Genomic DNA, 13,121 nt, shown 5'->3' with positions numbered 1-13,121 from the left:
AAAATAAAGTTCCTAAAAAACAACAAGTTCACAGAGAATCTTACACACCATGGCATCATATTCCATAACTGAGGTGCCCTATACAGAAAGGACTGCTCTCTTTAGGGACCTGTTCAGCAATTCAGCAAACTGCACTCTCCGATTGCAAAACATACTTTCATGCATATTGAGCAGGTCTACAGTTAGCTGGATAAACGTATCAAGCTAATTCAAAGTTATCCCGGTATAATCAACAGTGTTGCTGTGCCACTGAATATCCCAGCTAAGTTAGCTGGATGTGTTTATCTGGCTAACTTTCCTAGTCTGCTCTCTTTTGAATATTTATCACATAGTGGATACCCAGGACTCATTCTAGGCCAAAAGGAAAAAAAAAAAATTCGGTTTATTGTGTATTTAGCTCATGACTGTTCCACTGATAGCTCAACGCAAGTTACATTCACGTACAGTAAGTATTTTGAGAATGCGATAACTGGAGGTGCTGGTTCTTTTGTACAGACCTGGGATGCTTTCTGTGAGAGGAGAGGAAAGTACCACCGAGTAGGTACACGTCTTTAAAACCAGAGAACCCAGCAAATCATCTGTTTAAAAGGGGAATCACAAAGCCTCGGAAAGCCATCTTGAACTTCTGCCTTTTCAGGAATTTGCTGAAGATCCTTGGGTCAGATAGGATGGAACCCACTTGTCTTTGGGGGTCAGGAAGTACTTGGAATAAAATCCTTACTATTCCTGCAGTGGGACAGGTTTGACTGCTCTGACATGCGAAAGAGGAAATATACAACCTGAGCACGTTTAAGTGCCCTTTTAGGTAGGTGATTGGGAGGGTTCCTTAACAGGCAAGCTTTAGCTCTCCTTTATGATCCAGAATTCAGCTATTTGAAGTTATAATGGGCTAATAGTTTACCAAAACCTTAGCCTCCTCCATATAAGGTGTTCTTCTGAAACAGAGGCTGAAATTTTGGCTCTCTCCTTTGGATCCAGTCAGAAAGCCATCACTGGTTGTACAAGGCTTATAGTTTCTGCGGTTACAATGGTGAGGCCTTGAGCCAGGTTTCCTGAGAGAAGGAGATCTTGGGAAACACTTTTTTTTTTTTTTTTTTTTAAACAAAACGTCTGCTTTGGGGGTTCTGCCGCTTCCTTCACCTTATCTCCAAAGAGGTTTGCACCACTGCAAGGTGTATTTACTAACCTTTCCTGCACATTCTCATAAAGGAATGAGGAACACAACTGTGATCAGGCCCAGAGTTAGGACCAGATAACATACAACTGATTAAGGTGCCAAATGTTGAAGGCACTAAATATCCAGGCCAAAGAAAAGCCTGCTTCTGCTGACTTTAGAGCCATGTAGTGGCACAGCTTTAAAGCGGCACCACTATGACAATGTCTATGGGTGCCAAGATCTTAAATCCGTCCTTGGCTGTGACACTCTGTAGACAATAATAAATGGCAGGGTTTCTGAATGCTCTTTCAAAAGCATTATAGATCGATAAAACTACATACTGTAAACACTCCTCACCCATTTCAATCAGGTGAGGAACACCGGCCTGTTTCTTTTGAGGGAGAAACTCAGTGAATTCCTGGGCCCCTTAAAGGATTGTGTATAATTATTATCATTTAGATTTGGTAAGACATATGTAGGACTGGAGCATAGCGTTTTGGTAATGCTTCATCCCAAAGAAACAGTTTCAGAATCATATCCAGGAGGAACACAGGAGTAAATTCTAGACTCTTTCTCCCTTTTTAAATCAGATTCATGATGCCCTCAGTTGACTGAACAGAATATGTTGTCTGGATAGGCACCATCACTAACTTTTAGGGGCATCCAAGTATTTGAGAAGATAAAGGGGTGCCCTGAGCTCATTCTCAACTTGCAACTCAAGGGGGACACCCTTTAGCCATCCCTTTGTACAAAGTCTGGAAAAGGAAGGTTTTCAGCTGGAAATATATTGACATGGCAGAGGGGGACCTAATAAGAAGTTAGTTGAGTATTCCTCTAGTAAGTATCCAAGACTCCTCAGATTACACCAACTGAAAAAGGTTATTGAATGCATCACACCGATCCTGGAACCAAAGATCTCACAGCTCCTTGTGATTTGGGACTGAGTGAAGTCAAAGGGCAAGAGATTTCCCTTTCCGAACAGATTCAACTTCAATTCAGCATGGACAGCACCGAAATGGCCATGCAGCACCCCAGGAAGGTGTTAGACGCTGGAACCCCAATACTTGATGTGTCCAAACACTTTAGTGATTCTTTGACCAAATTCTGCTTCTTACAGTGCTGATGACAGCTCTAGAAATAGCCAAGAAGAGGATCTCCTATACAACTCTCTAGAGTTTACTGTCAAAGGTTATGGACTGAATCTCTGTTGACCGGTACAGCAATGTCTCTATCTGGGAGGCGGCACTCACTTCCTGAAACCGCCATTTTTTTTCACAGTGAAGAATTGCCTGCATTTCCATGGAGCTATGCTTTGAAGCTTCAAAGCCTCCATGCTTTCAGCTTTTAGCTCTTTTGCCAGTTACTTTAAGCTATGTCCTCTGCTTGAGTGGAGAGAATGAGACTTCTGACAACTCCTGGCCTATCCTTGGCCCAAGGAGCCAAAGAGCTCAACAGCATTTTTGGCATTGTCTGGCCACCAGCACTTGGTGCAATTCCATGATCCTTGTGTTTAGCGCTTCAACTGGACTTTAGCTCACTAGCAAGGAATGCCTGAAGTATATCCTTTGGGGTCTGAACCATTTTGGTTGACATCTTGTGCAAACGTCACAGCTTGTCCCAAATACGTATAGCAGACTATGCAATGATTATTAACTATTGACACGTGGGACAGAACCTGAAGTTGCTGGACTGCTTCTTGAATATATTGAGGAAAATTGATGAAATAAAATCTGACAACAAACATGTGCCCCTCTCATAAGAGGATCAAAAAGATAAAAAGATTTGGCTGGGCAGTCTGCTGGCAGATCTGTGCTAAAGGAAAAAATGAAGGTTGTTTTGACAGAGCAAAAAAGCAAAAATAAAGCTGCGAGAGTACCAAAGAACGTGAGCAGGACAATCTAATGAACTACACACCAAAGAACCTGGAGAAAAATCAGTATTCCAAACTCTGTGATACTGCAGAACACCACACGTCTAATGGTCTAAGTGGATGAAAATGAACTGTGGGGCCACAACAGTGAGGATATAACCAGCATGGGCATTTACCTTTCTTGAAAGCTCAATAGGTGCTGAACACAATGACTCTGTGAATTGGTATCCTTCAGGGAAACTGGATCATCAATGTTTTCTCATTTGTAATGAACACAAGCAATAAAAATAAATTGACATTTTGTTCATGCCTACAAATATTCTTTGCTTTATTTATGAAGTGGTTTACCATTTTAACCAGCTTTGTACTTGCACATAATGTTGAGATTACTTACCTGATAATCTCCTTTTCCTTAGTGTATGCAGATGGACTCAAAACAAGTGGGATATAGTGTGCTCGTGCTAGCAGTTGGAGACGGATCTGACGTCAGCACGGGTACATATACCCCCACAGGAAGTGTAGCAATTCAGTAATCTTCCTTGCAAAATCTTTTATGAATATATGTGTGACTGACCGATTGTTTAAATGAACAGGATTACCCTGACCAATTGATGGTAGCTGGAGACCGCCAGTGTTCTTAACCGGAAGGAGTCAACACCCGGCAGGGTGGAAGCCCTATATAAGCAAACATGGCTTACCGTGAGTCGGCGAATCCCCATGTATACCGGCAGCCGGGCGGGATGCTGAGTCCATCTGCATACACTAAGGAAAAGGAGATTATCAGGTAAGTAATCTCAACATTTCCTAGCGTGTAGCAGATGGACTCAAAACAAGTGGGATGTACAAAAGCTACTCCCGGACTGGGCGGGAGGCTGCCCGAGGTCCGTTTAGGATTGCCCTCGCAAATGCTGTGTCCTCCCTGGCCTGAACGTCCAGACGGTAGAATCTGGAGAAGGTATGGAGGGAGGACCACGTCACTGCTCTACATATCTCTGCAGGCAACAGCATCCTAGTTTCTGCCCAAGAGGCTGCTTGCGCTCTGGTAGAATGAGCCTTGACCTGTAGAGGTGGTGGTTTTCCCGCCCCTATGTAGGCCGCCTTGATAACTTCTTTGATCCAGCGGGCGATGGTTGGCCCTGAGGCCGCTTCTCCTTGTTTCTTCCCGCTGTGAAGGACGAACAGATGGTCCGTCTTTCGTACTGCTTCTGACATTTCCAAGTATCTGGCCAGTATTCTGCCGATGTCGAGATGACGCAGTATTCGACCTTCTTCTGACTTATTCAAACCTTCCGTGGTTGGCAAGGATATGGTTTGGTTGAGGTGAAATTGGGAGACTACCTTGGGTAAGAAGGAAGGAACCGTACGAAGATGGATAGCCTCTGGAGTGATTCTGAGGAACGGATCACGGCAGGACAGTGCTTGTAGCTCTGAGATGCGGTGTGCTGAACATACAGCCAGCAGGAACACCATCTTCAAGGTCAACAAACGGAGAGACAGGCCTCGAAGGGGTCTGAAGGCGGATCCCGCTAGAAATTCCAACACTAGGTTGAGGTTCCACAGGGGCACTGGCCACTTCAGTGGCGGGCGAATGTGTTTGACTCCTTTCAGGAAACGTGAAACGTCTGGGTGTGTGGCGATGCTGTTGCCGTCACTCCGGGGGGACCATGGCAGGATAGCGCTGCCACTTGAACTTTGATGGAACTGAGGGACAGACCCTTCTGAAGTCCATCTTGCAGGAAATCCAAAATGATAGGGATCTTAGCAGCATGTGGATTGGTGCCGTGAGTGTCGCGCCAGGCTTCAAATACTCTCCAGATCCTTATATATGTTAGTAATGTGGAGAACTTGCGTGCTCGGAGGAGGGTATCTATTACCGGCCCCGAGTATCCTCGTTTCTTCAATCTAGCCCTCTCAAGGGCCAGACCATAAGAGAGAATTGAGCTGGATTCTCGTGGAGGATGGGACCTTGCCGCAGCAGGTCCCTGTGTGGAGGCAGGGGTAGTGGATTCCCTGCCAGTAGTCTTCTCATGTCTGCGTACCAGGGTCTTCTTGGCTAGTCCGGTGCCACTAGAAGAACTAGGCCTCTGTGCCGCTGAATCTTGTGTATAATGGCGCCCAGCAGGGGCCATGGAGGAAAGGCATATAGCTGGATCCCCTGAGGCCATGGCTGTACCAGGGCATCGATCCCCTGGGATAGAGGATACCGCCTGCGGCTGAAATATCTGGGTACTTGAGCGTTGGACCTGTCCGCTAGTAGGTCCATGCCCGGCATCCCCCACCGATCCACAATCATCTGGAAAGCTGTGGGCGACAACTGCCATTCCCCTGGATTTAGGCTTTCTCTGCTGAGGAAGTCTGCCGTGGTGTTGTCCTTCCCGGCGATGTGGACGGCGGAGATGTCCTGGAGATTTGTTCCCGCCCAAGTCATCAGGGGGGCTATTTCTAGGGATACCTGTTGGCTTCTGGTTCCACCCTGTCGGTTGATGTATGCCACCGTGGTGGCGTTGTCTGACATCACTCTGACCACTCTGCTGCGAAGTCTGTGGGCAAATCGCAGGCACGCTAGCCTGACTGCCCATGCCTCTAGTCAGTTGATGTTCCACCCCGACTCTTCCCTGTTCCACCGCCCTTGGGTGGTGAGTTCTTCGTAATGTGCTCGCCATCCGTTCAGGCTGGCATCCGCAGTGAGCAGGGTCCAGGTTGGGGAGGACATTCATGACCCCCGGCTCATGTGGCTGGGCTGCAACCACCACCGTATCTGATTCCGCACTCTGGCTGGTAGAGGTAGGTTTGTGGTGTAGTTCTGTGATCGTGGGCTCCACCGAGATAGGAGGGCGCGTTGTAATGGTCTCATATGAGCCCATGCCCATGGTATCACTTCCAGAGTGGATGCCATAAGGCCGAGGACCTGTAAGTAATCCCAAGCTGTGGGCTGGGTGGCGCTCAGCAGGGCTTTTAGACGATTCCGGAGCTTTGATCTTCTCTTGGAGGTCAGGCTGACCTTGTCTTCCTGGGTGTTGAATCGGACTCCTAGGTATTCCAGCGACTGAGAAGGCTGTAGGGAACTCTTGTTCAAGTTTACAACCCATCCTAGGCTTTCCAGAAGAGCTATAACTCTGTTGGTTGCCTGGCGGCTCTCCTCTGCTGACTTCGCCCGGATCAGCCAATCGTCCAGGTAGGGATGGACGAGGATTCCCTCCTTCCTGAGGGACGCTGCCACTACTATTATGACCTTGGTAAAGGTCCGCGGCGCGGTGGCTAACCCGAAGGGTAAAGCTCGGAACAGGAAGTGTAAATAGCGCTGATGATCCCGATGGATTGGGATATGCAGGTAGGCTTCCGACAGATCTAGGGATGTGAGAAACTCCCCTGGCTGTACTGAATTTTTGACAGACCTCAGAGTTTCCATGCGAAAGCTGGGGACCCGTAGGGATCGGTTGACTGACTTGAGGTCCAGGACGGGCCGGAAAGTGCCCTCCTTCTTGGGCACGATGAAATAAATGGAATAATGCCCAGAATTCATCTCCCTTGTAGGCTCTGGGATTATGGCCTCTAGGGACAGGAGCCTCCGCAAAGTGACGTTTAGGGCCGTCCTCTTGATGGGCGAACAAGGAGATTCCACAAACCTGTCTGGTGGAAGCCGAAGAAAATCCAGGTAATACCCCTCTCAGATGATGGCGAGGACCCACTGATCCGAGGTAATCTCGACCCACCTGCGGTAGAAGAGGGACAGCCTGCCCCCTATGGCTGCGACCCCCGGATGGGTCGGCTGATTGTCATTGTGGGGTATGGCCGGGACCCGAACCTGAGCCGGTTCCCCTCTTGTTGTGCTTAGGCCGAAAGGACTGGTTCCTGGCCTGCGAACGAGGTGCTTGGTAGCGAGTCCAGTAAGGGTGGAAGCGCTGAGAGTTTCTACCTCTGGATGGTCTGGGGAAGGGGCGCTGGTTCCTCCTTGACCGGTCTTCTGGTAGACGGGGTAATGGAGAGGCGCCCCATTTATTGGCCAGTTTCTCAAGGTCACTGTCGAACAGGAGGGATCCCTCAAAGGGCATTCTCGTGAGGCACGTCTTGGAGGAGTTGGCCGACCAATTACGTAGCCAGAGCTGTCTCCTGGCCTCCACTGAGGATGACACTCCCTTGGCTGCCGTATGGACTAGGTCGGAGGCTGCATCAGTGAGGAATGAGAGTGATTCCATTTCTTCTCCTGGGGTGTTGCTCCTAGCCTGTGATAAACAGGAACGTGTCACCACGGTGCAGCAGGTCGCAATCCATAGGGACATGGCTGCCACCTCAAAGGCTTGTTTCAGAATGGTGTCCATGCGCCGGTCATGTGTATCCTTGAGGGCCGTCCCCCCCTCCACCGGAATGGTGGTGCGCTTCACAATTGCGCTAACCATGGCGTTTACCTGGGGGTACGCCAGCTTCTCCTTGGTTGCCGGGTCTAAAGGATACATGCCAGCCAAGGCCCGACCCCCTTTGAATGAGGCCTCCGGCGTATTCCATTCCAGATCGATTAACTCCTGAGCTACTTGTAGGAGGGGAAAATGGTGAGACGTTTGGCGCAGGCCCTCTAGCAGGGGGTTCATTCTCGGTTCCTCTGGGGCATCATGGCCTGGAAGAGCCAGTTCCAACAGGAATTGAGAGATCAGGCCTGGGAGATCCCCTCTCAAGAAGAAGCGCCTCATGGTCCGATATGGTTCAACCCCCGAGGGAAGTTCTCCCTCCTTGGGGGACTCGTCTTCCTCAGGGCAATCTGAATCCCCATAAGTGGGGGTCCCGGGTGGCGCGTGGCCGTGCCTAGGCCTTGAGGGTCCAGGGGCCGGATCATCCGGTATGTATGGACCTGCTCGGGGAGCAACCTGCATTGAAACTAAGGCATGAATCCCCTTGAATAATTCCACCCAGGAGAGCGAAGCAGGATCTGGTCTGAGGGGTACCAGGTCCCTCGCGATCCCCGGCTGCTCACTACTGCCGGCAAGGTCCGGGGTGTTCCCTGAGGAACTGGCAAGTATGCTGGGCTGTGACCGGTCCTGGCCTCTTCACATTGGGTACATAGGGAGTCTGCTTCCTCGCTCTGTGTAGCTCTGAGTTTGCATGCTGAGCAGAGGCTCATGCCTGATGTTGGAGGGGCCAGCTCCGCTGATGCCTGGGCTCTCTTACTCTCCATGTGCGTCTAGGAACGGACGCTTATCAGCGGGTGCCTATAAACATGCGCTTTACACCGTGCGCCTAACAGCGTGCGCCTAACAAACCAGGCAGAAAAATGGCGACCTCTGTGGCGGATTGCCACCTAGGCAGACTCTGCAAAGCCTCACTTCCTCGGAGACCAAGTAAAGATGTATGCCTTACCTTGTCTTCGGTGCTTCCCGGTTGCGACCCGGGCGGTCTCCAGCTGCGGGGGGAGAGGGTAAGTACCGTCACCGCTGCGCTCGAGGAAGTGCACCCGCTGCCTCTTGGCCGCACCCGAACTCGTCTCGTTTGGGGGCCAAGTCCACGCCGGGACCGAGGCTGCCTCTATGCCGCGCCCAAGCCCTTCTCACTCGGGGGCTAGGTCCCTGCCGCGAGCCGGCCACCGGACCTCCGAGGGACCACGGAAATCGCCTCGGGAAACTCAACTGGGGGAGGGACTGACTTGTATCACCGCAGGAGTGCGGGGCTCGTCTTCAGGTAGGTTTCTTCTATGAATTTAGTCGTGTAGAATTTGGAACACGCTCAGCGAGCGTGAGGGAGCTCCAAACTGCTTTGGAGACGGAAATTACTGAATTGCTACACTTCCTGTGGGGGTATATGTACCCGTGCTGACGTCAGATCCGTCTCCAACTGCTAGCACGAGCACACTATATCTCACTTGTTTTGAGTCCATCTGCTACACGCTAGGAAAATATCAGATAACAATGACATAGGCAGTCTCCATGAGTCATGAGGATAAGAGGCAGGCTATCTCACAATCCATGTCCATCACTGGACACCTTGTTGAGTATAATTCCTTATAAAAACTCAGTTTGACTAGCAAAGCACTCCCTGTAACAGACTACCATTAAGGTCCTGGAACTTCCTGATCAGTTCTCACTTACAACAGTTAACATACATCACTTGAGGAAAGAAAGTAAAAATTGAACACTTTTTAAGCTATTTTGGCTTGCTTCTTGAATTTCATTCTTCTGAAGACCATAGAATACCACCTTTTTCTATGAAATGCCATGCTTTCATCTGCTGTACTATTCTATCCAGAAAACTTGTACAGTCTTTAAAATGTGTTTCCAAAATTAACTTTCAATTTGATAGTACTGTAGGTTTCAGTAATGTTGGTAATTACCATGCTTTTACAATACCTTTATAGCTGAAGACTTTTTTTTAATAAGAATATATTCATCAACTACTTACTTTAGATCTTGCAGAAGGTCTTTTGAATTAAGCATGGTTATTAAAGAGGTGGTAGCTGCAGGAATAATGATTATGGGTGTTCGTGATCCTGTAGATATAAAAATTACCAAAATATATAGTTTTACAGGTACAAAGTATGAAATATTCTTTCAACACACTGCAATCAAGAGATCACAGCACACCTTTATTCGTTTGAAATCATAAAATGGCAAGTAGCTAATTTCTTCCTAGTATTACAAGACATATTTTCATATAGAGGTTTGCAATTAATCATGTTTCTATAAATGGCTCACCTTTTTTTTGGTTGGGAGGAGGTCTTGCTTGAGAAACTGGAAAAAAAAAAAAAAAAGAATCTTCAGAATTAAAACTATAAAAATTTTTCTTTAGAAGTGAATATCTTGATGGGACTTAAACAAGAGATCATAAGCAATGAAAACAAAATAAAAAAACAACTTTGCACCTTCTAGTCCTTTCACGAAAGAAACCATGAAGACCATATTACTGCATGGGGTATCATGAGGCTTCTTTGTGCACTATAACATATATTCCTTGCACACAATCAGAACTAGTCAACAAAATACTAGGCTATTATCTAGGCAATGCTGTCTTTATTCTGAAACTTTCTTAATCCAGATTAAAACTATTTACCAACATAAATGGATTAAGTAGATCTGATTCTTCTTGGAAAATACATTGATTCTGACATAAAATTACCAGCCATTTATGATTTTTCCTTAGGTTTTAGTTAAGTCCAGCAGATTTTAGCAAGCCACCAGACTGGGAGTGCGTAATCTGACTCACCTAACCTATAAAACAGCAAACTCAATGTAAACAAGAATCTAAAATACACTTGAGCAAACATAACAATGTGAAGGTGCCCAGAGAAGAGACACATTAAAATTAATCAGGCCTTTAGTTACAAATTTCTGCAGCACCCAACAATTTAAAAATGTTCAGGTCAAGATTATTTGCATCATACAGCACATGCCAAAATCTGAAATTTGAGCAACCTAGATGATGAATACTGTTTCCCAACTTCTATCAGTTGGCTGGCTCCATGCACGAAAGGTTTCCTTAATTGATTTCTGATATATTCTTTCATGTTTATTTATGACTAAAGCAGAAGCAGATTCTAGCCCTATCATAAATATTCACCATCCAGCTTACTGTTGTAAGGATGAGAGGAACTCGTACTAATTATCCCTGACATACTGTCAAGAGAGTGAAAATAACTTCTGGTATTTAAATACTTTATAACTGTATGCGATTTATTAAGAAAATTGGTGACAGTTCATGACTATTAGTATTAACTGAAAGCAAACAAAATTATCAAAACACATTGAAAATGATGAATGCTATTCAATCTTTAGCACAATTATGCTAGTTTTATTTATTTTTGGGGGGTTTAATTTAATGCTCATCAAATCTGCCGCTCCATTTATCTATACAGTATAATTTATAAGGGCAATGGCATACAAAGACTCTTCATGCAATTCACAGTCTCCACTCCAAGTTCTTGATTGTTCTGTCAACAACTGTGCCAATTTTGATTTCATGTTTAAACACCTAATCATCTGTCCATGGAGAATGGAAACCTGATTATTTCACTCAAGCCATGAATGGAGGTCATACCTTGATCTTAGAAACATGTTTTAATGTACAGAATTGGGCTAATGCCATGCTTCACTTTTATCAACCCACAAGGTCCCTTTGCTGGTCACAACGTGGACTTGTGGATGTACCATCCCCAAGGCTTACCAGACTCCATGTCACACGTGAATACGCTCTCTCTATAGCAGGCCCTACTCTCTGGGATTCTTTTCCCTTCAAAATTAGGCAGACTATCAAGAATTTCAGAAAGTTAATTAAAACCTATCTTTTTAATTATGCTTATGTTTAACCCTGATTCAATTTCTTATTGCTTATATTGTTTTTAGTATTGTTTTATTTAGTTTTATGCTGACCTTGTAATATTTAATGATTTGGGGGTTTTTTAAATTTATTAATTTAAGTTTTATTCTGTTTTTACATTTTATTATTTGTACATCTCCTAGTCCTCTTTTGTGGTAGGCGATACATAAATTAAATAAAATCTAAACTCTAAACTGGCACAGTGTCCCCTCTCTGATGTCACTGGGCTCACAGTGCCCAAGCCATCCTTGTCTCCTAGGCAACAGCTTCATCCTTTCATGTTCCAGGCTTTTCCCGAACACTGAGCAGCGCTGCTAATCTCTTACTAAAAATCACGGTTTAACTTGCAGCTGCTGCCTCTCTCCTTCAGGTGCAGAAGGCCAGTGCAGCTCCCACTCCAAACTTAAAAAAAACATTTTTTTTTTTAAAGCTCCCCTGTACATGTATATTTGGCAACAGCAATCACAGGCCTGGTGGTCAAAAGAAACAAAGTTGAGTTGACTTGCTAATGGCTTTGATCTGTTCCAGGTAGGTGGCTCTCTTACAATCTAGAATGAGCAGAGCTTGTTCAACTTTGTGATTAAATCTTGCATACGGTGGATAAGGCACCAGGAGCTAGAGTTCAACTCTGAAAACTAAAGTAACTACCCCCCAAAATACAAACTTCTGAGTACACGCAAGTTTAGGTGCTTAAACAGGGCTTTAACTGCATTAATATTTATTAGGATAATTTTGTTAGGAATATTTTGAAAGAGACCCAATTGGAATAAGAACATAACGTAAGTTGCCATACTTGGTAAGACCAAGGGTCAATCAATCCCAGCATCCTATTTCCAACAGTGGCCAATGCAGGTTACAAGTACATGGCATGTACCGAAATATTAAACAGATCCCATGCTACTAAAGTTGGAAATAAGTAGTGGCTTTTTCTTAAGAGCAACCAAGACACAGATGTCTTCCTGAAGATGCAAGTGGCCAGATTCCACTGGGATTTTAAGGCCCATTGGGCTTGTCCCATGAAATACTGATGCCATGTGGTCCAACATCCTCAAGATGTCCTAATTTAATGCCTGCTGACTTTACATGACTCCCTTCACTGTCATTAACTTGATGATGCTGTTGATAAGGAGAAAGGATTTTGCAAAATGTGTTTAGCAAAGCCTCTAAAAAAAATCCAACTGAGATGACTGCCTTAATGAGAACTTTGGATAATTAAAAAACAAACCTAGAGATTCCCAGTAACTGAATAGTGCTATGCAGAATTCAACTGATTTGGCCTGAGGTTTAGAAAGGCATTTCTATTCAGTTTTTACAAGGAATTTCAGGGTTCAAGGAGCACTATAACAATATAGAATATCCCACAGAAAAACATCTCATTAAGACTTAATATATTACTAAAATATCTAATATAAAGGAACCCAAGCTACAGGGCAAAAACAGCCTAGATCCAATCATAAGACTGTAGGTCAGTTAGTCCTATACACCTAGGATGACAATATACACAGAGCAATAAAATAAGTACCCAAAAACATTAACATTCTCACCCGGCCCAAATAACAATTGCAAATAAGGGTAATTAATTATAACCCAAAAGCTAGACCTTAGTACATAAAGAAGTAAAACCAAGCACATAGTAAGAGGGGGTGGGGAAAGGGGGAGGGATATATACCCTTGACCAATCCATTATCCACACAGGTGACATATGCATCCCCAGTCTTCATAGGAAGGCAAGCACCAACAATAAACATTTCATAAACACTTGTGGTGCCAGCACTAGTTGACTGGCAAAATGAGTCACTG

At 45.5% G+C, this 13,121-nt stretch overlaps 1 protein-coding gene across 1 annotated transcript in view; it reads right to left on the bottom strand.

Annotated features, from left to right (window-relative positions):
• The window catches only part of CDC73 (cell division cycle 73), a 405,302-nt gene that overhangs the window by 97,903 nt on the left and 294,278 nt on the right, over positions 1–13,121 (bottom strand). Inside the window, exons 12-13 of the mRNA XM_029618749.1 lie at positions 9,704–9,739; positions 9,411–9,498 (exon numbers count right to left, since the gene is read on the bottom strand). Of these exons, the coding sequence (XP_029474609.1) occupies positions 9,411–9,498; positions 9,704–9,739 (124 nt within the window). The remainder of the gene's footprint in view (positions 1–9,410; positions 9,499–9,703; positions 9,740–13,121) is intronic.

Source organism: Rhinatrema bivittatum, chromosome 10, assembly GCF_901001135.1.
Source record: "Rhinatrema bivittatum chromosome 10, aRhiBiv1.1, whole genome shotgun sequence".
Taxonomy (NCBI): Eukaryota; Metazoa; Chordata; class Amphibia; order Gymnophiona; family Rhinatrematidae; genus Rhinatrema; species Rhinatrema bivittatum.
Note: the sequence above shows the minus strand (reverse complement) of the source record. Positions and strands in the feature narration are given on the sequence as shown.